This window comes from Dromaius novaehollandiae, chromosome W (genome assembly GCF_036370855.1).
Source record: "Dromaius novaehollandiae isolate bDroNov1 chromosome W, bDroNov1.hap1, whole genome shotgun sequence".
Lineage (NCBI taxonomy): Eukaryota > Metazoa > Chordata > Aves > Casuariiformes > Dromaiidae > Dromaius > Dromaius novaehollandiae.
Window position 1 is genome coordinate 45,410,447 of NC_088130.1, and position 26,251 is coordinate 45,436,697.

Below are 26,251 nucleotides of genomic sequence, written 5' to 3' on the forward strand. Positions count from 1 at the left end.
AACATAAAGCACAGCCATTCCTAAGACATACCACACTGCAACAAGTTGTCAGATACTCCATTTGTCATATTTATGGTCAGTAAGGAATACAAAGCTGTTCTGGTCTTACAAATGGGCTGCAGGAAAGACATCTTACTTTGTATCACCTTTTTCCAGAAACCATGTCTTACATTTTTTGTCTAATTCCCTAAATCTTGAAATGAAAATTAACTGGACAAGGCTCAATCTTGACTGGACTTGGATGACAACAGCTGCCACTGAGAAGCCCATAAGAAATCAGTATTTAGGCCTCCTCTCTTTAGATCATATGTATTCACAGTCTACATATAGTCTTGCTCCAGTTTTCATGGTCATGTTTTGAATCTGAGCCAGAGTACAAGAAAGCACTTAGATGCTTGTTAAGCTTGTGCACATACCTAAACTAAAACATACTTTTGAATGCCCTACTGAATAAAGGTAGGATTTTTCAGCAGTCTCATGCTCCTGTTATCTATGAATATATATTATCTATGAATATTATATATAAACAAGTACATGGACACAATTTCTGAGCTCACCTGAATGTTGGAATTATCTCTGTGATTCATTATCTTTTGCACAGGTTGCAGAAAACCTGCCCTTTCTGAACAGTCTGTCTGCTCTGGTCAACATGCTAATGAATAGCACTTCTTTCTTCCAAGCTGGAAAACAAAATCTGCTTCTAGTGCCCTCAGAGGAGAAGACATCAGCAAAACAGAAGTGGCTTCCACAATTGCTGGACAAGTGTTTTGGTGTAGCAAAGCCTACTGGGAAAGTGTATGCAAGAACCTGTTTCAGTGTAACTGTTATTGTACTATACACTCCAGGACATCATGACTAGTGAATTTGCATGTTCTTGGGCAATAATGAAATCAGAAACTATGTCCTTAAGAATTGTTCTCCTCTTCCGCGTTCTAAATCAAGCCATATTGCATTGTGTTGTTTTCTAGGTTTCTTAAATGATCAGGGAAAGATAGTGGCAAGTGCCTTATTACAAATAGTATCACCTTTATCAAAAATAACATCTCTGGTTGGTTCAGCAAAGTAGAACCAAATCACTCATGAAGGAGTAACAGAGAATAATTTCTGAATGGATTTTTCACTCAAGACAGCAATATGTGCTAACCTGCCACATCTTATATTTTATTTTGACCTCAATTGTAAAGGATATTCAGAACAGCAGAATGTAATTCCAACTTTCCTTAAATTTTTAGCAAGAATAGCTGTTCATTATGCAAACTGCGTTTCTACTGCATATTCTATTTTTACATTTCTTCTTTGCTGAAGATTTAGAGGCACCAACTGTTCTGGAAGAAAGTGCATTCTGGACATTCTTTATATTTATATGACCATAGAAAAGGATTATCTGTAGCCTAATGATGAATGTTATTCTTTGTAAGTGGGAATAGTGACATTGGTGTGATTCAAAAGAATTATTGAGCATATTATGGAATTTAGAAGTGTGTTTTAATCATTTATTGTGTTCCTGTTGCTTATATTATCCCAATCCTGCTTATTCAGGTTATCAAATATTTAACATTGATATAATTAACAGGAAAAGGACAAACAGTTCTTCAGTGTCTAAATCTTCATATTTAGACCATTAAATCAGTGCTCCATCATGCAGTACTTTTTAGTTCTATCCAGAGATTGAGCAATAACACCATGTGTGTTGTAAAATATTACATGTAATCTACTAGAAGATCCATATAAAATAATGACCATAAAGAATGGGCTTCCTCTAAATGTTTAATTAGGAAGAACTAAATTTTGATCTTCTGTCAGAATTTCTGCTGTGATAACACATTGGGAAGCAATGTTAACAGTTCAGTTTCCCTTTAATTATTATTTTTTAACCATTGTTGAATTTTATTTCAGTACTTTAGACAGCATTTCTGTGCAGAGCTAGTGATACTATTTTAATGATAAGTTTGTGACATCAAGGAGCAATGATAAAGTACTTTACCCCAAAGAGAGGCAAGGGAGGAACTATGTCTCAAGGAGAAAGAATTTGCTATTGGCCAGTACCAAAAGCAATTTTCTCCCCTGCTCAGATCTCCTGGACAGCGTGTGGACAAGCTGAATAGAGGATCTACTCATTCCCAGCCACTTTCTGCTCACAACTGCTATTGAGAAGGAGGCATGCACAGCAGTTCATTAACTGTGCTCAGATCTCTGATGTGAATAGCCCATAAAAGGAAGCAAGAAGGCAACACCATAAAATTCCTCACTGACATGGCATCTTGCATTTAGTGATTAATGAATCTGAGTAGTCTGATTTTCTTAATTTCATGGCTATAAATAGAACTATTTCTTACTGCACAATTTCCTGTACCCACCATCTGTGTTCACGCTTTGGGACTTCTACCCTTTCTCTGCAGGCAGGTTCTCGTTGGTTCAGTCAGCACCAATGGCTCTTTTATAATAGTTGCTGAATAATTCTTTCCTAAAAGTTCAACTTCCAAATTCTGTCCAACTTTGCTAAGTTCTGTGGGAACATATGCAAAAGCCAGACTCTGCTGAGCACAGTAGCTGAAACAGCCAGATGTGGTATTGCCAATAACCTGAAAAAAGAAACAAACATGCATCTTTATTTTCACCACATAGTGGGGTTTCCAAAAAAAAAAAAAACCAAAAACTGTACCTCTTAGATATTAGTTTCTGTTTATAAACTTCATATATCAAGTAATTTTTGAGTGTGTCATGCAGTTCATAATTTTCCTCACTGGGTGAAATCACCCTAAGTTGGGATTTTTTACGCCTTAAACCCCCAGTCTATTCCTATTGTGTTCAATTAACTTTTCAACCGAAACAAACACTATTCACATTTATATATACAATAATTTAACTGCTAATGAGTGTTTCAATACCTAATCTGCACTGAAATGCGACAGGTTAAACTTTGTTTCTTTTTTTTTTTAAGTGAATAATAAAAGTCATGTTAGGAGAATGGTGAACCTGCAGGAAAAAAAGAATAGATGACCTAATATTGTAGTCTGGTCCAGCTCTAGTTTCTGTAACTTGATAGTATATCACATTTTATCTGTAGATATATACAGTTAGCCTTTGCTTCCTGCTTGAATATCAGAAAATAGTATCATAGCTTCAAATTGTTCTGTGCCAGTAAAACAAAAATAATACATTCACACTTGAAACACAAAGTTAGATTCTGTTCATGGAGAATTAACTTTTGTTTCTTGTAACATGATCTATAGCCCTTACCTTGCCATTATGCCACACACTTTCATTTCCCTCTGGATCAATGTTATCTGTTTCCAGCATGAGATATGCCAATCGCCGTTTCAACCCCTTTTCTTTAATCTGCTTCAGCACTTGCTTTCCTATAAAGTCTGCTGGCTGAAAAAAAATAAGATAATGATGATAAATGGTTACTCAGGTTTTGCAAAAAGATTAGAGATGCAAGCATTTATATTTGTCTTCATTTGTTTTCCTATTGCTTATATGTTCTATGTGAAATACAGATTAAATCAAATCTTTGTCAGACATTGTATCTTGACTACAGTAAGTGATATGATTGGTGATTTTTTCAGTATATTAATTTGTCTAGATCTCAATCCTTTAATATCCATAATTCCAAATGAAGTAGAAATACATATATAGTTAGACATGTATGTTACAGCAATATTTGCCTAGTTAAGGTTGTGAGCCAGAAGGCTGTGTTTCATTCCGGTTTCTACTAAAAAAAAGGAATTCCAAGACACAGAGCCTAAAGCCCTGGCCTCCCTCAGTGGACTCTCATCTTGTTTGATGCTATCAGCAAGTGTGACAGTAACTTGTTATCATTTCATTCTGGCGTCTCTGTGTGAGGATGCAGAGCTGGCAGTTTGCTCCATATTCTTGTTTTAAGGTATGTAGTCTTTTTTCCTGTATCTGCTATTTTATGGGATAATGCAACATGTTAGCTACAGAGTATTGTCATTCAAAGTTCCCCTTTTTCAGCTTCCCTAAAGAGCCGTAGGCAGATCTTCATATCTCTAGAAGCAGACTGCATAAACGTACAAGTACTGGGGGAGACATCTGTAAGCCTCAGTAATCCTAAAGGGTACGGAAGACAGTATTTATTGTATGTGACAATGTGACCTTATAGATAGCCTGATTCCACTGCCAGGTGCACAGATATAAGCTTATTTTGCCTACTTGTGACTGTGAACTTGATTTGTCTCACCCTATTGTCTCCCAAGTCTTTAATGCAACTCGGACCACTTCCTTAGTTACTTGGCTGGGAAGAGAATAAATTGGAAAAACAGGCTATAGAAAGAAGAATTATTATAAACTTTGTGGTCTAGGACAGAGGGCCTCAAGTGCCAAGAAAAAGCCCCTTTCAAAGATGCTGACAGTCGGGACAAGGGATAAAATAGTAATCAGGCTGGATTATTAGTCACTATGGCTAATAACCATGCAGTAAACATGAGGAACAGCATCTTACAAGTTCTGCCTATGGATTTTTTCTTTAAAGATATAGATCAGGCAGAAAAAAAGATTTGTATTCAAATAATTTGTCAGATACACACCATCCTGCCCCCTGGCAAGAAACCGTAATAGCAGTTAAAAGCTCTTCTAGCTTTCCAGCCTTTGCTGTGATGATGGGTAGCAGTGAAAGCTATTTTAAGACACATGGTCTTAGGTCACTGTAACAACTCTTGTAGATCTGAAGCAGGAATTTTATATGTTTGATGAGTGTTTAAGGAAAAAAAAGGAAGCACTGATGAAAATGTCAATAATAGTATTTCTGGTAATGTTCTTTAATTTCTGTAGAGAGTCATAACACTTAGATCCTAGAAGTAGATTTAAATACATTCATAGTTAGTGGAAATCAAGGGGTTCTACAGTGCTTTGGCCTGGGAACTGTTCATTGTGACTCTTTGTGCGACAGCACTGAATTGCTATTGTGCAGTAATAGCAATCAGAATTACAACCAAAACATATTATAGTTGTACTTCAAATAGATTATTATGTAATTAGTTCATCTGTTCTTATTTCTGTAGGTCTTGTTCAGCTTCCTGTATTTCTATGTGTAGACTCAAAAGAAATTACTGAAGTGCTGGTGAGTTTGAAAGACTGGAATCTGTAAACCGTTGTGGAAAACAATTTACAAACCAGTTAGGGACCATTTACTCTGAAAATCAAGGTAGACCAACTGAAGATAAGGCAGATATTGCAAATAAAGATCACAGGTGGTCCCCTTTGGGGAAAGATGGCATGAAATACAGCCCAGATCAGAAAACTAAAGGACTTTTAGGATTAATTTTAGAATGTAACTGTCAAGATACTACTGGAAAAGATAAAGCAAAAATCTCAGATCAGACATTACCTAGCTACTAAGTAGTACCCTGTCACTCATAACACTAGCAAGTCTACAAAGCAGATCATTCAATATTTATTCTGACAGAAGTCACAAAGCCCTACATCAGCTTACATGAAGTGAGAGAGAAAGGAAACCTGATTTTTCAGGCCTTCTAATGGGAGCACAGCTGCATGTCAGATCATGAGAAGAAAGAGTACAGAGATTAGCAGCTGCATCACAACTCAAACTGACTAGCTGTCTTGGTGGGTGGCATGTGACAGCAGAAAAGGGTGTATGCTGCAAACGGTGTGAGCTGCAAGCATTGTAGAAAGAGAGTGTTAGACTGAAGCCAGATGAACAAGAACAATGCGGAAACTTGCCAGATCCGTCAAATTTAGATGATATTACTGAAAATTTGGAATGACAAGTGGAAGGAATGAACTGGAGTTTACTACCAGTTCTTGCTGAACCCACCTGGAACAGGTAGTGTGGATCTGCAACTGCTGATCTTGGTCATCTTTAGAGTAAACACATCACCAAGGCATTATAGCCGTATTTGTGAGTGTGATACCTTATAATTAGTGGGTATAAAGTCACAGAGTCACAGTGTCAGAGTGGTTGAGGTTGGAAGGCACCTCTGGAGATCATCTAGCCCAATCGCCCTGCTCAAGCAGGGTCACCTAGAGCATGTTGCATAGGATCATGTCCAGACAGGTTTTGAATATCTCCAGAGAAGGAGACTCCACAAACTCTCTGGGCAACCTGTTCCAGTGCTCTGTTACTCTCACAGTAAAGAAGTTTTTCCTCATATTCAGATGGAACTGCCTGTGTTTCAGTTTGTGCCTGTTGCCTCTTGTCTTTTCACTGGGCACCACTGAAAAGAGTCTGGCCCCATCCTCTTGATACCCTCCCTTCAGATATTTGTATACACTGATAAAATCTCCTCTCAGTCTTGTCTTCGGGAGACCTTAGTAACATGTCCACCCAAGAGAAAAGGAAACCACAGGACAAGCTACAGCAAGTGGGTATTTCAATGGTACCACAATGATTTCTGCTTCCTTCATCAGAAATGTCCATATGGGTGTTGTGAGCAATCTTCCTTCCCATTACAAGTCTAACATATTTTTCTTAAAGCCCCCAGTATTTTACTAATAGAAGACTAAGACTATATGATTTGTGTTTGTGTTTTGCATATAGTAATCATAAAATTTTAATTAGAAGATATCGCTTTTCACAGAATTACATTTCTATTACACAGGAACATTTATAAAAGTGAACACCTACAACTAAAACTAAGACTGTATACCACAGCATGACACCCAGACTGAAATGCTTCGGGTGACAGAGGTATTCGTGGAGTAAACTTAGAACTGAACCAACTCCTTCCTATATATGCAAATGTAGTATCTGCTATTCAGTCTCAAGGGAGGTAATTGTAGTATGTAAAGTCAGTGCCAGCTGATCTAGGGCATTCTGACTGGCCTCCAACTGCAGCTCTTCCATAAGTCTTGTGTTAAATTTGCCAGCCCTATGTGGATGTTACTGATACACTAAGGCATCTAAAATGGCAGTATGAATGCCTGTAAATTCACATCTTTAGGTCTCTTAGTAATCAGAGAGTGGTAACAGACAGGAATCTCTCAGAACTAGCTTCTGACAGCATTTTTTACAGTGCCCTTTTCCTATGTTGAGTCACCCTCAAGTCTACCAAAAAACAGTTGTAACCTTTCACTTTGGGAATGCAGTATCACACAGCACTGATATAGTTACTGCTGTACTGACAGCATGGCTTCTTTTTTTCTGCAGTATTCAGATACCTGTAGGTGCATAGATATAGACAGAGGTGAAACTCAGCCCTTTAAAATATTTCTGATTTTCACAGTGATTTTTTTTCAAGATTGTGAGTTAATTTACGATCTATAAATTCCTCATTTACAAATGGAAAAACAGTTTCCATAAAGGTTAATGCAGCAATCATAATTGGAGCCTTGAGTATGACCTGATAACAGATGTGTACTGCTTTAATGGGTCACTTCAAGATTAACTGTATAGATGACAGTTAACTCCTGTTAATATACTAATTACTGGAACCTTGAGGTTGACAGCAAAAATAATTTCGTCTTCCACTTGTTAATTAGCTGCTAGTGGTATATATGGAAATTATTAGAGCAAGCAGGTTGCAGGTTTAAAATCTTTGTATTTTTGGATCATTCCTTGCCTATTCATAACAGACACAAAATGAAATTCTTACTCAATCAATTCCAATTGGGGCAGGCTTTGGGCCACCTGGAATAAACTACTTTACAGTTCTCTTGCTAACTAGAAATGGATTTGGGGGTTGGCATATAGTGGGCTTGTTCTTTTTTGGTTTATTTCCTTTGGAAATAGCAACCTGATATTCCTTGAAGGTTAAAAATATTCTTGTCTCTTTAGAATTCACTGGAAAAAAAACACACGAGGTAATCTGGGATTCTCAAACTCTGCAAAAATATATACACATACACATTTTTTCAAACAAATAAAACAACCTGTTAAGTAATTCTCATCATAAATCTGTCTAGTTCAGTCTTCTTATTTTACAGTTCTTGGGTCACATCAATTGTACTCTAAGCAGATTTCCATCATTATTCATTTTCGTTTGTCAGTGTGTGTGTGTGTGTGTGTGTGTGTGTGTGTGTGTCTGTGTGTGTGTCTGTGTAGACATGAGGTCCCCTCTCCCTCTCCCCTTCTCTCTCTCACTTCCTCTCATTGTAACTCAGTGTGGCTATTGGTAACAATGCCTTCCTGTTTTGAGAAGAAAATTAGTCAGTATGGGTATTGCCTCTATTTGTTTTAGCTTGTCACACTAAATATAAGGTAAGATAATATCCCCTTTAAAACAGTGGACTATAATTCACTTAAAGCATTTGGAATCAACAGAAGAAAAAAAGACGGAAACAGAGGAAAACCCCAAAGCAAATGTCAAATTTAAACCCATTCATATTGTCTCATAGTTTTAAAAGAGTAGTCACTTGTGATGACATGTAGTAACAATCTAAAACTTTTACTACTTAGAGTACAATGAGTCACAATAAGCTAAGCCTAAAATGCAGGAGAATTCCATTTTCTTGGCATGAGCTCCCAAAGCACTAATTTGAGGCAGATGTAATATTCTTCATAGTAAGTAAAAACACTTCTTAAGAGTAAAATAAGGGCAACACCAACTGTTTAGCTTCTTATAATAATATGAATGCAGTTCACCAGATAAAAATAAAAATGGTGGGTTGTACTTTTTACTGGTGTTATCTAACACACAGATTATAAGGAAAAATAATATTAAAAGGAAATCAGTTAAAAATTTTCAAATAGCATATAGCAAAGGGGGCTTACAGATTATCTCATCTATTAACATGTTGTAACGTACTGGACATTCATATTTGCCTTGCCCTTTTCCTCAGCAGACTTTTACCTTGTGTCAGTTACCGTATGTTGGCCAATGCAAGATAAGTTTGTTTTTTCTTTTTTAAGAGTTCAGGAGAGATTAACCAGTGGGGTCGTTTTAGGCATAGTGATGTATCCTGCAAAGTTTAACTCACAGCATGTATTTCAAATATGCTTGGCTTTCAACATCCTACAGATCCTAATTCTAAACCCTCCTAAAAATCTTTTGTTGCTGAAGGGAAGTAAAGGCACAGAAATTATCTATAGAACTTCCACTTTCTTTTTTAGACTGTGCAGTAGGAAAAACAGTATACAGCAGTTTAGCAGAATAAATTCTGTGTTTCTAAGAAGAAAAATGTTATATCCATTCAATAGATAAGTGGCAATAAATATATGCAAATCTCTCTTAATAACGAAATGCTGTAATTTATTTGGTATGCTACTTAGGACTGCTGGCATACAGCCAAATTATGTACACAAAGCCGCCCAACTGAGTAAAGCAGCATCAACAGCTGCCGCAATCTCCTATAACCATTGCATTACAACATACCGAAGACAGCATCCATACAATATTTTGAAATAAATTATTCTTAGTTGGATGCTCTTGAATAATTTCAGGGCAACACTCCAAATGATAACCCCCTCATCAGGGTGATAGCTGAAGAACATTTTCCTCTGCAGGCAGCAAATATTTTACAGGTTTCCTTTTTCTGCAGCAAACCAAAGCTACAGTTTATACTGTGCAAAACAGTTTTCTAAGGGAGATGCGGCCAATCAGTATGAATGGCACCTGCAGCACTGTTCTTTCATTCAATCTGCCTAAGCTATTTTTGTAAGCAAACAGCCACTTTAAAGAAATGGATATGACACAAATTCCTGATGAAAATTTGAATTATTTCAGCTCAAAATTCCTAGCTCAGTGGGTTCTTATTGCATTATGTGATCCACCAAACCCTTTGGTAGTGACCTAGGTGTGTATTTTATACAGACAATAAAATCACTGCAGATTTTTTCCAATTTATTTTATACTTTGTGTAACTTGATAGAGTAAATCCTCTGTTACCGGGGCTCTCTGGACTTCAAATGAAGTAACAATAAAGGCCAATTCAGCTCCCAGATTCTAATTTGGATGGGAGGATTTAGGGGGAAAAGTCCAGTGAGTAAATAAGCTATAGGTGTAATAAATGGGTAGCAAAAGAGAGCAAAACAAAAACTTATCCCTGCCCCCTGCCACTAGATACTGGTGGGTCTAGCACCTCTTAGCCATCACTCCATCCTTTTCCAGATCCCTCTGTTTTCTCCCAGCTTCCTTATCCCTTCTTCGGTAAAACCCGTGCTCTTACTTCTTTCCTCCCCTTTGTTGCTTGGAAAAGGAATGGCACAAAGCACAATCTTATTCCAGCTTGAGGAGCAAGGTCAGTACTATGCTCACACTCTCTGAACAGGAGGGATGCAAGGTGGAGAAAGGGGGGGAAGCACAGGCAATGGCAATAGGGAGGAGTTGCAGAAATCATTGCTGGTCCACTTGTCCAATCTCAAAGAGTTGGACAACTGTTCCCAGTAGACCTAGTGAGCAAGTGCCAGGCGTTGCATCTGTTAAGCCTGCCCTATATTGGATTTTAGAAGTGAGAAGACAAAAATGAACCATTTGCTACAGTCAGGCAAAAAGCTCCCATTTTGAAGTCAGCAATTGCTTTACTAAAACAAATTCACTTAAGAAGTGGAAAAGCATAAGCAAATGGCCATAAGTGGTTGTTTCCATGCTTACCCCTTCTCACTCCTAGACTCCATCTTTCTGAAACCCTGGAGTCTCCTTCAGGTGAAAGGCTTTGATGTCACCACTGCTTAACAACGCTACAGGCCATAAGACCTAAGCACAGAGTTACCAAGAGTTACTGGCTCAGAACAGTAGCATTTTACACACATACTGATACGAATGACTACATATGATACAATGCTGCAGAGAATCAGAGCCAGCATATACAGCCTCCTTTCTGCCACTTTCCCCACCCTCCTCACCTAGCACTGAGTGGTGCTTGTGGCCAGAAACCCTTAGGCCCGTTGGCAGAACTCACTAGAACTCTATTCTGCTAAGGTTCCCTTACGGAAGGTATGCTCTTTTCAGTTGTGCCAATCCAACCTTTTTGGGTGTTCTTTCTCAAAACTGCATCCATGAAATGATGAAAAAAACCCTTTTTCCTAAAAGAATGTACTGTTTTGTGCTTTAATGGATCAGAACACATCACTTTAGACCATTTTAACACAAAGAGTTGGGCTGACAGAACTGAGGGGCAGTTCTGGCAGAGGGGAGAGGAGAGAAACAAACAGCTGGAAAGAGGAGGAACCTGCTACCAAAGGAACAAAAGGGGAGAAGCACAGTCTTACAACTGCTCTTATCTGCACCTGAGCTTATTATTAACAAGTTATGTATAGTTATGCTGGAGGTCAGGTCATACTCAAATCTTTGCTCAATAAATCTTGGATTTATAGTTGATCACCCATCTGCATTAAGCTCTTAAGCATGACATTCAACTTCTATGCATAATGAATGAGGGAGCAATTAAATGCTTATCTATGTAATAGGTGCAATAGTAAAAGCCACCACTGAAATCAGATGTCAAAGTTGGAAGGAGAGGTGGGACTTGTATTCCAAAGGGCATTTCTTGACAGCTAAATGCAGGTGGGTACTGAGTATTGCTGGTGGAGATGAGAAAGAAATACTCAGAAGCAGACAGGGAAAGGAGCAGTGGAAGAAACAACTGAGGTAGTAAACAAAAATTGTGCTATTATGGGCAATAAGAAAAAGCAACGGGAGAGAGATTTGGCATAGTGTATAACTAGGAAAGAGGCTTGGAATGGAGAACAAAAACTGCCCCAGTTTTGAAAATAAACAGGACTGAAACAAATAAATACCCGACTCTGAAAGCAGTATCTCTTCTTAATGGCAACAAACGCCAAACACTAGCTAACCACTCAGCTCCAAGCCTAGAAGAGTGCATCAGAACAGAATCCTAAAGGGATTTTCATTATCTACCTCATTCTCTTCTCGAAGAGAAGCTGTTGCCGCAGAGTGCCCAGGAGATGGCACTCTTGTATACAGCATAAAAGAAATTTTAAAAACAGTTATATAGAGAACTTTATAGTTCTGTACTCTTGATGATTACTGGCACTTTTGGTTTAACATGGAAAACAATTCTAAAAGAGTTCTTTTCTGTGAGTTATTCAGAGTAATATGGAGATTTTCACTGTAATGTGAGGTTTATTGGGCCTTCTGGACTGTTATGCTCAGGAGAAAATAGGCTGTTTTAAGAATATTGTATTAGCTACTAATGATCAAACACTCGAGAAGAATAAAAAAGCACATGCTAGCAGTTTTTGATAACACAAAGAGCTTCTGAAAAGAGGAAGGAAATAACTTTTTCTCTATGTCAATAGTGAACATAATAAGCAGTAATAAGTTTAAAGTGTGGCATAAAAGATCTAGGATGGAAGATAGAAAACATTTTTCTAACATGAGGATAGTGAATCATTAGACTAGATTGCCCAGGAGACAATGGTATGTCCAGGACTGATATACTTTACACATGACGTTTTATACATACAGCAAGGTAAACACAGATATAGTTGATTCTGTCATAGAATAAGGGGCTGAAGTAAATTAACATCTGGAGATTGCTTATCATTTCTATAATTACATCTGGAAAAGCATTTAAATTGAAAACAGAATTTTGAAAAATAAAAGGCATTCAGAGGTGATACACTATAGCTCTGACCATTCTCACCAGCGGAAGTTCAAATGTGTGCTAGAACTCAAATGATATTCTGGGATGTGGAGCAAGCAGAATTGCAACTTTTTCTTCTTTAAAGATATTCTGTGAATTTACTGCCACAGAGACCATTAAGAATCTGTTGGATATTTAGTAGAAGAGCGCTTATTCATGAGATGAAAGTATTACTGAGGGAAACTATCTAACAGAGAACAGTTAGACCAATTGAGCAAACAAAAGAAAACAGATCTTAAAAAAAATCCCACCCCTAAAACAGACATTTTTTTCCAGATGTTAGGAAGACAACACTCTCAAGTAGAAAATTAATACTGTTACCATCCCTCCACTTTGGTTTAATCACAGCCCATCCTGCTCATCTGTGCAAACAAGCAACTAACACCAACAGAGAAAAAAGGAACATCAAGCAGAAGCTAGAGGAAACCTAGAACAAAACCATCTCTTCAGCATTACTGACAAAAGGAAATCTGCCACACAAATGATGAAGAAGCAGCTTTACTTATTGTCTTATAATTAAATAGATCACAAAAAGACATTTCAACTTAAGCTTTTAAGAGTTTCTCCTGTCATTCACCACAAACAGAACATTAGTCCTTATGTTCCTGAAGATGACAGATACTCTAAATGTTATAAACAAAAATATCAGGATTTTATTGGAAATTTACATTTTTTTATATTTATTTCGCAGCTCTTTGAATGTCCTCTTGTGGAAATTAAAATACTTTTTGATTGTACTACTTTCATTGGTATTTGTTTGTTCACTCACTTAAATCTATTTATAAACTGTTTACATTGTCTATGACGTACCACTCAAGATTCACTTATACTGAAGGGAAGTCCTTTTGCAAGCTCTTTCAGCTGTCTGTCGCACATTAAGAAGCACTCTCTACTAAGTTGCAGGACGTTTTATTTTGGTCGTAGTTTATAACGAAATGAGCACTTTCCCCTGTTGGGGACGCACGCTTAAAGGAAAAAATCCCTGCCAGAACTACAGTCTGAGATGTCAGACAGATTTAACTGAAGTTAAACAGTTTGTGCCCTGCTTGTTTTTTTGTTTGTTTGTTTGTTTGTTTGTTTTTTTAACTTTCCTTAATAATAGGAGCACAGATAATAACTGGGTATTTTGCCTGTCTTCAGGCCTGGTGTCTGCTAAGGAATGCTGAGGTCTGTGCCTTGCCAAATGGACACCAAAACTAAAAGCAGGGAATTTTAACTAGAAAGGGACTCAATAACCCCAAGCTGCCAAGAAACAAAGTAAATAATCTCACAGGGCGCTTCATGCTACAATGTTTAGACTGCTTCCAGTATCTGCCTTAGCTCAGGTAGCTCTGCAGTGTCAACATACAGTTGCAACTGCCCTCTTCTCTGAGTCCATAAATAAACAGAGATTATTTCCTTTTTCACATTAGTTCAGCAATACTAGCAAATGTTTTAGGCCGGCATCCTGTATCTACAGTGGAGTTTTATTCTTTGCCCATAGGTGTACAACATGAATATCTGCTCCAGAAAGCTGTTCCACTTCTGCATCTTAACCTTGCAGAAAGTGTGCAGAACAGAGAATCAAGTGCTTCATGCATGTTAGTGCTTTCGTATGTTCTGCATGGGCATCTTGGCAAGTAACAGCTTTCCCTGCTTATACTAACAAAAAAGAAAACATAAACAGCCATATCAAGTGGAACTGGAAAGAAAAAACAGTAACAGTAACATTATTTTTCATTGCATTCCCCTGCAGTCCTGGTAATGCTCTTCTTAATATACAAAAGTGCTTAAAGAGTAAACAAAACATTATCCTGTTATGTGACACTCTCTATTTCCTTTGCATGTGTAACTTTCTGTGACTAGGGCAAAATTATACTACCCAGTCCAGACAGTTAGGACTCCACTACATACGGGAACTCCACTGACTCCCTGGGAGCACCATACCCTCCAGTGGATGAACTCCCTATCTCAGCATGAGTAAATTTAGAACTTGTATTTCATGTTAGAGCACAGACTGATGTCAGACTGCGACAAAAGGAGATGTTTTATCAATTCTGCATATGTCAAAGAGCTTTAATGTGTATAGGTAGGTGCAGCAGATAGAGAGAAAAGGCAACTTCCTGGAGTCATTCCTGTTTCTGCCAGACAACTTGGTCATATTGATAAAAAAAAAAAAATTAGGTTTGGCATCTATCCATAATTCTTGCCTATGCAAAGATTACGATTTGTTGCTTATTTGGAGCTGTGACTTAAAATTGGGGATTCCTTTTATCAGTTCCACGGTGCCTCAGCATGACATGACAAAAAATATCAAGTGTCATTTATTATCTGAATTACTACCCTTTCAAATATAAAAGGAATAAATATAAACAAGAAGAGAATTTGTCCCTGTATCGTATTTCATCGCTGTAAAGACCGAATGCTTCACAAACACTAATTTTTCTTCTCAACCTCCCCTTATGTAAAAACGTTGTTACTTTTCCATTTTACAGATGAAAAACTGAGGCATAAAGATTAAGTCAGAAGTATCCCTTAATTTAAGACACCTAACTTGAAATGTCTAGAACCTGGCTTTTTAGGTTATGGCCTTCACATCCACTGTGCAGGCAACTGCTGTTTGAGTTGACGGGCTAACTGCTAGCAACAGATGGCATTAGAGCCGCACAGGAAAAAATTTCACAGAGTTTCACAGAAAGGTCCTGTCTTTGAGTTTGAACACTGGCTCTGGTTTTGTTTTAGACTGGAAAAGAGTAATGACAAACAATTTCTGTAGCTCTTAGACTATAAACAGAGTTTGTTTTCTAAAATACTGTAAGAAAAAGGGGGTGCTAAAATAAAGGAGTAAATAAGGGATAGTATGGTTTTCATTTTTACTGCATATTTAAATACAACTAGTCCCAATCTCTGAACTTCAAATCAGACAAGAAGTTATAAGGAGAGCGCCTCTTCAGAAATTTTATGAATAACTACATTTTTTTTTACCAACATAATCATTTATCTTACATTTGACTCATATCCAAGTCGTCAGTCAGTAGTTCTTCTGAAATATCTATTATTTTTTCAGTAATTTCTATACCAGAGTGGGAGTCAGGGAAAATGATGTTACAGACAACTCCCTTAATAAGAATAAGCACATAAAATGATTTCACTTTTCTTCGTAACATAAATAGGCCAGTTCAGCTTGTATACACATACAAGCTTTAAAAAGGACATGACCCAAATTTGCCTAGAAAGCTATTTCATTCAAAGACTTATTTTTAATATGTTAAATTCCCCATAGTCAACGTTAAATTGAATGTTTGCAATTTCTTGATCTAATGTATAATTTTGTCAGCAAGAATTACGGAAAAGTATTAAACTTTTTTTTAATAAACTTGCACGTAATAAAGTAATTACTCTTGTTTACAGTGAAAAAAGATGTTATCATTTTCAAATACCTATTTCATTTTACACATGTTGACATTTCTCTTTCCAAACACTCAGAGAAATAATCTTGCAGACAACAGAATGCTTTGAAAATAATGCATACATACTCATAAACATAAACATACCTTGTTTAGCTTTATAAAATATTCCAGTCCAGCTTCCAAAGGATTAGTGTCACAGTTCATCTGTTAAAAAAATAAATACTAAATCCATACATGAGGGATTGTCACAGCTTTTGTTTCTTTTCATTCTGTGCACCCTTCTACTTATTCCTGGGTCAGTGTCTTCTACGTTGTATTTGTGCTACTTTCATTTGAACACACTGTGAGCTGCGTATATGTGATTTTCAGCAGAGTACCTACTATTATCCTTAATATAAGGTGTAGATATATAAATCATGCATCTAAGTTTCAACATGCAAAATAAATACACATTTCAGTCATAAACAAGACTTTTTGTCAAAGCAGTATCAAGCCTGCAGAAGCTCAAATAACTGAGGTACAAATTAATTGCAATGCAACAGAATGCCTTAGCTGATGAGGAAAATAAATATAAAACAACAATTATATTTACCACCTGCCCTCACCACCACCTTAGTGGTAGGGGGAGTGGTTTGTCAGGCAGCATTTGGAGCTAGAATGAAAATAATTATCAGTGGGCAAAGGGAAAGGATCCCTAAATGCCCAGTATTTCAACTTTCTCAGTTCTTTCCTTTCCAAAGGAGGTGGGAAAAAATTCAGGTAAGCAGAAATTATCCTGATTTTCCTTAAGTTCTTTCGGCCACTTGAGTAGTTCCTTACTGTGAGCAAATTCAGCAGATACAATTTAGTGGGAAATGAAACAGTTCCAAATACATTATGAAGCAAGAATAATTGGTCTCCCATGACATAGCTATTACAGAAATAAAACATTTTCAGAACCTATCAGCCAAACCTTTGATTTCAAAAGGCTGGAACTCAGCAAAACCCTCATAATTTTTGTTATACTCAAGAGAAAAAAAATATCAGTGAATCAAAATAAATGTCTCTGCCAGAAATGCAATCAAGTATATTAGCTATTTTTATCTAGAAAAGACACTGTTCCTGGTTATAGTGGTTCTCCCTGCTCAAAGTAAATTTTCTTTTCATGCAAGAACTGGAACAAGTATTATCTCTGTCAGCTCTGACTAAAAGCTATATAGTCATAATGAAATAAAGAAAATAAAGAATTATAAAAATATTATATTTCCTGACCTCTGCCCCCCAGGCTCGGAAACCCTTTTCCAACCTTAAAGCATTCAGAGCGTATGTTCCAAAGTTGTCAATTTGCTCTTTTTGCCCAGCTTCCATGATAGCACTGTAAAGAGCTACAGAATCTTCTTTTCTGTGATAGAGCTCCCAGCCCAGTTCACCTGTTATACAAACAAGATTAATAGATTAATCAACTCAAGACTGAAACAATGCCAATAAATATAGTTCTATCATTGGTACAAAGTAAGGATCAATGCTACAAATACTAATACACGTTCTGGGCTCAGTTGTGCTGTCATATAGAAAGCCAGATTACCTGCAAGAACCACTAGAGGATAGATCTTAAGCAGTGGTACTACTATTCTGATTTAAACTATTAACTGAAATGAGGGGAAAATCAAGAATAATTGATAAGAAAAGGACATGCAACAAAGTCACAATGAGAGATGAAGCTTAAGGGCATTATAAACAGGTGATGAATTGGAAAGAGAACAGCAAATGTAACTGACTACGTAAATAAGGATAAAGGCAGTATATTACATTCAGTATGATGGAAAGGAAATATGAATTACAACAACTTCAGCTGCTTCAGACTGCTCTGAATTTAGTCCACTGCAGTAGAGATGAACATAGAAAGAAATAAAAATAAAAAAATAAAAATAAAAATAAAAATAAAAATAAAAAGTAACTAACAAAAATAAATGCTCAGCACTTCAGTGTTACATTTCAAGGCACTTGACAAATACTAATATACGGTAATCCAAAAACAATTCCTGACGTTGGTTTTGCAGCAAATACCACAGAGGTTATCAGAACTGGCCTTTTGTTCTGTAAAATAAATATTTACACGGTGGGGTATTCTAGAGAAAAGAGTCTTGGAAAACATAGTGCAGACTCTGACCAGATCACATTTGAAAATCAGTGTATTGGATTCCCGTGCACATTTATATATAAAATGTGGTGAACCTATTGCTTATGAAGACATAATGAGATTTATTTCTCAACATAGTTTTAGTTACACTTGTTACTTTATATATTAACTATTTACTTTAACAGTCTGTTTTCTCTACTGCTTACCTGTGTAGGATATCCTAATAGCAGTAACAGAAATATCAGAAAGTTTCAAATGTCTGGACTGGAGAAACTTGAATGAACTGTCACTCAGATCCTCAGCTGTCAACTTCTGGAGGACATGCCGTGCATACGGACCTGCTACACCAAGTACTCCCATCTCATCTGTCATGTTTTCTATATCAACTTTGTATCCACCTCTGACCACCTCTTCTTCTATCCATCTGCATGTAAAAGACAACAGTGATGTTAACATTTCTATGAAAAGTAACTGATTTAGATAAACATTAGAAAAGAAGAATTTTTTGTTAGCATTAATCTTCTCAGCAGCTCCCAGTCCCAGCAAGTTTTCAAAACCAATGGTAGTATATGCTACATTAGATAGTCACATCTGTCACTGACGTAAAACAGTGTTTTCTGGTGAGATAACTGGTACAGAAACACAGGCATCTGGGATATAGCAAGGAAAGGAAAGATTTTAAATGGGTAGAACAGTATTTTCAAGATAAGGGGAAGAAATGATATCAGAGCACTTGACACAGACTTGCTTTTGGATCCATTAATAAAAAGTCAGCATACAAAGAGAGTAAGCAATAAACACAAGGAACATCAGAAAGCTCAACATAAATTCCTGTGTTAACATAAATGTACAACTGGGCTTATTGCTTTCTGATAGAGTATTTAAAGTCTTGGCAGGAAGTTCAGTTTTGTGTCTTGATTCGATCAAAAACATCAGCTAGGTATTGTCTTTCAGGAGGTATTGTCTTTCAGGAAGCTCTCAAAATAAATGAAAGGGTATAATTAAAATCTTATGAAGTACTGTTTTGTTATGCAATGTTAAAAGATCTCAGGCACAGGAGAGAACCAAATGGAGCTGCTGAAATTCTTTGGAAGTAAATGCATTCAGTCTGGTTCTGCCTTTTTTACTTGCATTTGGTGCTTTAACGTGCCAATGTTCCTACTGATTCCCATGGGCCTGCTTATAGAACAGTGTATTATTCACTGTGTGTTGGGGTAGCAAATGTCAGTCTGTTATGTTTTGATTCATTTTAAGGACTGATTTGTCAGCAAATTGCAGATTTTCTTCTCCAGTAAGAAAAATCCTTTTTTAGTATGTGTGTACAGTCACTACTAGCACCAGAAATTTCACTTACAATGCACATCTTATGAAAAGCATTTTAATGCAATCATCCTGCAAGTGTTTCTATCTCCTTTCTTTCATCCATTACACTTTGTGATCCCAGAGCCCAAAACCCCAGAAAGCATTATCGCAATATCACCAAGACTGCACTACACATCTGTATTGACTAAGTCAGTGCCTCCGGGGTTATCGATGTTTAATGCCAATATTCTTTTTTGTGTAAGAGAAAACACTGGAAAGAAAGAACCCTGCTGTGCTCCACCATACAATGTCAAACACAAACAGGTCCAACAACAAAACAAGAACTACTTATATTAAAGTAGACTGCATAACTATCAGTAAATTGTCCATCTTTTTACATCAAGGGCATTCCAATATGCAACTGCTTACACTTCAGGATTCACTTCAATTAAGTTTATAAACATAGAATTCTCTTAAATCCAGTGAAATTTCTCTGAGAAATAATTATGAAATTGGCCCTTAGTCAACAGGTTTCTATATTACTGTGACTGTACAGCATTGTGTACTTACTGTATCAAAATTAAACTTACCTCAGATCATGGAGTTCCGACCCAGAGCCAGTCACGAGCATAAATTCTCCTGGATACAGCTGAGAGACCGTTAGTTCAGCGTAAACTTTTCCTCTTGGTGTTAACATATGACTTATATTTGTAGAACCCACCTATACAGTAGAACTCATAATTATCACAGATGCAAAATAAAACATTTCAATTCTTAAATATTCGAAAAAATATTGAAATATGACTTTGTACTTAAGTCTTCAGCTATTTTACTTTACTTGAAAGAATAACTTTTTCTATATTTGTTCTGCTATGCCAGAATAGGAGAGGACAGATACACAATTGGCTAGGCTTTAACTTTACAGTGGAAATCTCACTTTTTCTTCATAGAAAAAATTATATTTTTGAAATTAGATGAATCAAGGCCTCTATAAGTATTTGTTAACTGTATATTATATAAGGCTTTTTTAAGCCACAGCTGACTGAAGAATGCATTTTCAATGTGAACTCTGAAGAATGCATTTTCAATGTGAACTAATCCAATCACTTTTAGTTTAACAACCATCAGAATAAAAAATTCTGCTTCTGTTATTGACATAATTATTCTTTTTGAATCATGTGAATAAAGCTTTCAGATCCCCAAAGGATAACATACTTTGCCCCATATAAAAACCCATTACTTTAAAGAAAGAAATAGTGAGCTGCCTGATGATTTTGTGGCCCTGTGTAGTAGCTAACTATGAACCTCCATCTCTGTGGATCTGAGTCAGGTTTCTGTGCAGAAATGTGAGTTCTTGAGGTAAAATTTCCAGCCGCAGTTACTAAGCTGTGCCCATAAAATGTATGCATGCTCATCATCCATACAAGCAGAAGTGTGAATGTGCCATAGCTGCTGTGCTTGCCTGTTTACAGAAGCAGAATTTAATCTCCTATGTTTCATCCTGCTTTCATGAGAATCTTGTCAATCCAGTCAGTGCCCAGATTTCAGACAATGAATGGAAGTAAAAATACTGCAGATATTAAAATTCTTTTGCAAGGTCATATCACATTAATATAATTACTAGTATATTACAGATACATAGTTAAATCATCAGGCTCTGATGCTAGCCACACCCAACCCAGCTGTGATACAAGTGTACCTTCTTTGAATTATGTTACGATGCAGACATGAAAGGTACCAAAATCAGACTTTGTGTGCTTAAATAATCAACTGTTGTGAATGCTGGATCTTCTTAAGTGGACTCATAAACTGTTCATTCTATTTTGCTGCTTGTCTTTTTTCTTCCCCTTGGCAACACTGACCATGCTGACCTGGTTACCTCACCTCTACCCCAGGCTACAGAGAAGACAAGCAGGGAACTTTTAATTTACCTCACTATCACAAAATTAATACAAGTAAAAAAATATAACACAACAGTTTGGCTTGATCTTTCTCCCAAGCCTACTGGACACCACTCTTGTGCACAGCATTCCCATTCATTTGGGTCTGACCTCTGAACAGATGTGCCTACCTTCATGACTATAGTGTCAATCTACTTGCAATGCTTCCTCCCTCTAGTGTCTGAAGCAGCTAAAACCGTCAACTACAGCAAAAGCTTAATGAAATTCTGTGCTGAAACAGGCAAACCCCAGGGCTATAGCCCTAAAGAAATGAATAATCGGCTGACTGGAGGTGCTTCTCTGAAGTTACAGACACTAGATGAGAGTAGAAAGCATGAAGATAAAGGGATGCATGGAGCACTACCATGAACTAAGGGCCAAGAATAAGAAACCTGGCGTGGTTAGTCACAGTGTGACTTTTCTGCGAATGGGATCATATTCTCAGGAGCTGTGAGCAGAGTCACATTTGTGGAAAAAGGATAGGTGTGAGCCTGAAAGCTGAGCAGCCTGAATATTTGCAATCCTGCCTGCTCCAGGCAGCAAGCTCTGAAACAGCTAGCATGAGAATGATGGAAAATAAGCATGGGTCACATTTAGAAAAACTGTTCCCTTGTGCACCCAGGAAGAATACATCATCCTGCTACATCCTGCTACATCCACTGTTCTCCTCTGCTGCCTGAAGCTGCCTGAAGCTGCCACAGCATGGCACAGTTTTAGATAGGCAGCTCCCTAGCTCTTCTAGTGCCGTAGTAAAAAAATTCCAGGTGAAATTCCCTTGACTTTCTTTAGATAAAGATTTCTGCCAGTGGGTATTTCTGCTTGGAGCCACTCTAATATATAAACTCCACTGTTCATGCTCTTAATTAAGTAAAATATATTTCCTAACACAGGAATTTCTCCAAGGGACCTGGAGTATTTGGCATCTGAAAGATATTATACCAATATTAAGCCTCATTTTCAATTTCTGAAATAGATTTAATTTGTCTAAATCCTGTATTAGAACAGTCATCACTGTCCCATTTACCTTTGGAACAACATTTGCAAATAGATGATCCAGCAGTTTAACAGAATCAGTGCCTTTTACTTTAAACTTGCCAAATGGTGACAGGTCAATCACACCGACTTTCTCCATAACCTGTTTATACTCACGACCCACAGGGTCAAACCAGTTTGTGCGCCGAAAACTGGGTCTGAAACAGAGCATTTATACATATAAAACACAATCTGGCCATTTTGTGCTCTTTTCAGCAAAATGTAGTCTTCAGATTCTTGACTGAAAATCATTCAAAACAGATGGACTTTCCTAATTGTAGGTAGCTTACCCAATATTTTCCTTGGTCTAACACAGATTAATTATTAAATCCTTTAACAACAGAGTAAGATATGGGTTGATGTTTTATCACCCATTTTGGAGAATAAATTGTGAACTGTTCAAACGCTAGCAGAACTAGTAGACTTTCATTATGTAATCCTGGATAAATTCACAGCATGCTTCGTTGCTGAATCATTTATTTGAGTTTAAGGTGTCAAAGCTTTACTTTCTGAACACCAGAGAGTGTCTCCTCATTCCTTCGTAAGCCTCATTTAGCTTAGGACTCCAGCAGTCCTGCGGAAAACATAGGTATCTGCTGGCCACTCCCTGATGCAAGCATGTGATTAGGTAGGCAGGCACAGAGAAGTAAAGGAGGATTGGGCTCCTCCCTTCCTAAGAATTATTGAGACAGGAATAAGCTTTTCCATGAAAATACGTGCTGCTGATCAAATAGGGAGCAGAGAAGAAAATACAGGTTTATAATGAAAAAATTATTCTCTAATCCCTTCCATGAGCTAGGCTGTTCCATGATACCCCATGTCCACAACAGTTATATACAGGATACCTTGATGTGTGTCTTAGAATGTCTATGCTATTAGAATGAAATGGATTCTAAAACAGGAAAAAAAAATCTGCTTAAAAACAATAATGGAAGAGCTACCTAATAGATATACTTTAGCTGGAATGAATGATAGACATATGCTTCCCACTAAGTTTAACTCTGCTGGCCCTTGCTGCCATGACAATTTACCAAGCAAAAAAAGGCGTAATCTTTCATTTACTTGTATCCAGTCTCATCTCCAGGTTTGTAGAACCAATGGGGTTGTTCCCATCCTGCATGAAAGCCCATTGAACATTTCGACTTCAGTAAATCATAAAGCTCACTGACTCTTTCTGTTGGTCTTCCAGCAAATCTTTCTTCTTTAGGATAACCAACTAGAAAAATAAAAAGAAACATGGTATACTGTACATCACCAAGGTAGAATACATAATATATACTTCAAAAATTATCTTACCTATGTTATTAAATCCATAAGATTCTCTTGCTTTGGCTGCTGTGTATTCTGTGGTAGTCCACTTCCCATAGCGATTTGGATCCAATTCTATCAAGTCAAATGGAGGCTCCTCCTCAAGGATCCAGTCGCTGAGGTACTTTCCTATTCCACCAGCATGTATAATGCCATATCTTAAAAACAGAAAAAGACCTGCAGTGCTGAGTCATTTTTATCAATATCAGCATTTATTACTAACACAGCCTCTAAAATACTTTGATTTTTTTCTTTCTTTTTTTGTTTTGTTTTGTCCTTTTTTCAAAGATTAATTGCTTCATTGACAAGTAGTTCTACTACCACACTCCCAGTAGCAAAACTCTATTGCCAATGTGTTGGTAATTCTGATGCTTAAGGTTATAGGAAGCTCTTTCCTCCTCTGAAGTTCAGAATTTAATAGTCTTTTCCAGAGATGGTAGAAGTCCTCAACAATTAATACTGAAGAAAGTTCTCAAACTTCTGATTTCCAGAAAATATATTTTCTAGCAACAGATACCTTTTCTTTTTTAATCCTGAGATTTGGAAAACAGACAGAGATATTCCAGCAGCTACAGTGAATATTTACATTACAGTGACAAGAGCAACAACAACAAAAATGAAGAGAGAAACCTAGCAAGGTTATTTTAAAGAATGGAAGCCCTCAAACTTGAAATACCAGGAGTATTTTTTATACTGCTCCACAGAAAATAAGGTAAGGTAGAGGAACTGGGGAATAGAACTAGAAAACTTTTTTGCAGTGGTGTCAGAATTAAAGGAAAGCTGCCTTTTCTTACCTGGAATACCTTCTCTGTCTTCCACTATAATTACGGAGAGAACTGGTTCCATGACATTTATGCTAACAAAAAATGCACACAGGAATTCTCTGCTGGCAGTCTGTAGCAACAACCTGTCCTGTTTCTACCTAATCAGTGTAAAGGATCAGACTGTAAAGGAGATTTCCTGTAAGAAACCTGTATTAAAGGAACAATATCAGACAGCAGAGGCAGGCATTCAAAAGTTAGGAAATTAAAGATTTAAGGTTCTCTTACTTAAACCTTTCTGTACGTAAGCATCATAATTAGAACTTTCAAAATGCTTGCCATCTTGATTTTCATAGGGGAAAGGCTATTTGTTAGATGTGATCCAGCCAGGTCCCTGAACTGGACAACTGGGAGACAAGGATCTTTGGGGTGCTGCAATATGCGTATGTCACCACCAAGTCTAGATATGGCCAAATAGTACTATGTAATGCTAAACTACAGGCATCTCAGATGGGATACTGAAACGGAATGGTTTGATGACAATTAATTGCTAATAATGAATGATGTAAAACATTTGATTTTAATATCTCTGTGAATTAGTTTACCATGCCTAAAAAGGTGCCAAAATATTGTTCCATCTAGGGGGCACATGAAAATAAATTCTTTGCTATTTGTGAAATGTTCCAATGAGCACCACAGAAAAATCCTTGATGAAATACTAACTCTGTCCTGAAAACAAGTTTAGATTAGAATGTAGTAATTAAATCACAGAGACTCACACTGAATAGTGAAGCTAAAACAAATTTGAATTGCTGCCATCAGCTTCACATTCTGAATTCTATGCCCTGAATTAAACAGGCAAAGATCTTACGGAACAAACAGGATGTAGTCATTTAATACTAATGCATATGCATAAGGAATTCAAATTACACACGCAATTTAGTTCTGGTACTTCCTAACCTTAGAATACTCGACTTCATAATCTTCATGAGATTACTTCGATATAATAGCTTTTTATCTGTAGTTTTTCATTTTTTCAAAGTAAAACAGAAAAAAAACCCAGTTGGATACATGAGGTCATTCTGCCAAACACACTCTATTCAGCAGAAATCTTCCGATTCGCAGTACAAGCTTGTATCACCACAACTGATGCACTAAAGACTAGTGCTTGTAATGTGCCACTCTGTAAGTACTGTGGAAGAACTGGCAGTTACTGGTGTTAACTAGGCAGCTCATGGGCCTGAGTTCTGCAAGCATGGCTACAATGCTTCCAGGAACAGCTCCTGCTCCAGGAGAATTTCTAGCCAGCTTAAGCCTTCCCGCACCATCTGCTGAAGCCAAAAGCACTGGGGAACACAGCACAGAGACCACAGCATGACTGTGGTTGGCGGCAGACCAGATAACAGCGAAGCTTTTTAGCTTGGGCTGAAGACCTCTGAGCCAATGGCTGGGTAACCCCAGGGCAAGACAGCCTGGGAGGCAGCTCTGCAGTGTGGAGCTGCCAGTGTGGGTACAGCCCTGCGCCTGGGCAGACTGGTGTCTGCAGAATGCAGAGGTTTTCAGCTCTGACTGTGCAATCAGTTGATCCCATACGTTGCTGCCAGCCGGGCCTACATTATCAGAGATTTTCAGTTACCTGGTGGGCCCATATCCCTCATCGCCTCAGCTAATGGAGAGTGGACTGTGTTAACACCTCCACCGCAGTTCTGCTACAAAGGAATGAAACACACGCTTTGCAGGGCTGGAATTTTATATGTAGCTGTAAAGGGTGCTACAACTCAGGAATCTCAGTCCTCCTATGAAGATTTAGAGAAAATTGTGCTTTAGTGAATACAGACTGCCCTTCTTTTTCTTTTCTCCCTCCAATCCCTGCCA

General features: G+C 37.3%; 1 protein-coding gene across 1 annotated transcript in view; it reads right to left on the bottom strand.

The window, feature by feature from the left end:
- Positions 1-1,479: 1,479 nt before the first annotated feature.
- LOC112987054 (dimethylglycine dehydrogenase, mitochondrial) overlaps positions 1,480-26,251 on the bottom strand; it is a 47,417-nt gene continuing 22,645 nt past the window's right edge. The window contains exons 8-16 of the mRNA XM_064500815.1: positions 23,604-23,773; positions 23,370-23,523; positions 22,300-22,465; positions 19,926-20,056; positions 18,240-18,457; positions 17,166-17,323; positions 16,059-16,118; positions 3,241-3,375; positions 1,480-2,582 (exon numbers count right to left, since the gene is read on the bottom strand). Coding sequence (XP_064356885.1) covers positions 2,367-2,582; positions 3,241-3,375; positions 16,059-16,118; positions 17,166-17,323; positions 18,240-18,457; positions 19,926-20,056; positions 22,300-22,465; positions 23,370-23,523; positions 23,604-23,773 — 1,408 coding nt within the window. The 3' untranslated portion in view covers positions 1,480-2,366. The remainder of the gene's footprint in view (positions 2,583-3,240; positions 3,376-16,058; positions 16,119-17,165; positions 17,324-18,239; positions 18,458-19,925; positions 20,057-22,299; positions 22,466-23,369; positions 23,524-23,603; positions 23,774-26,251) is intronic.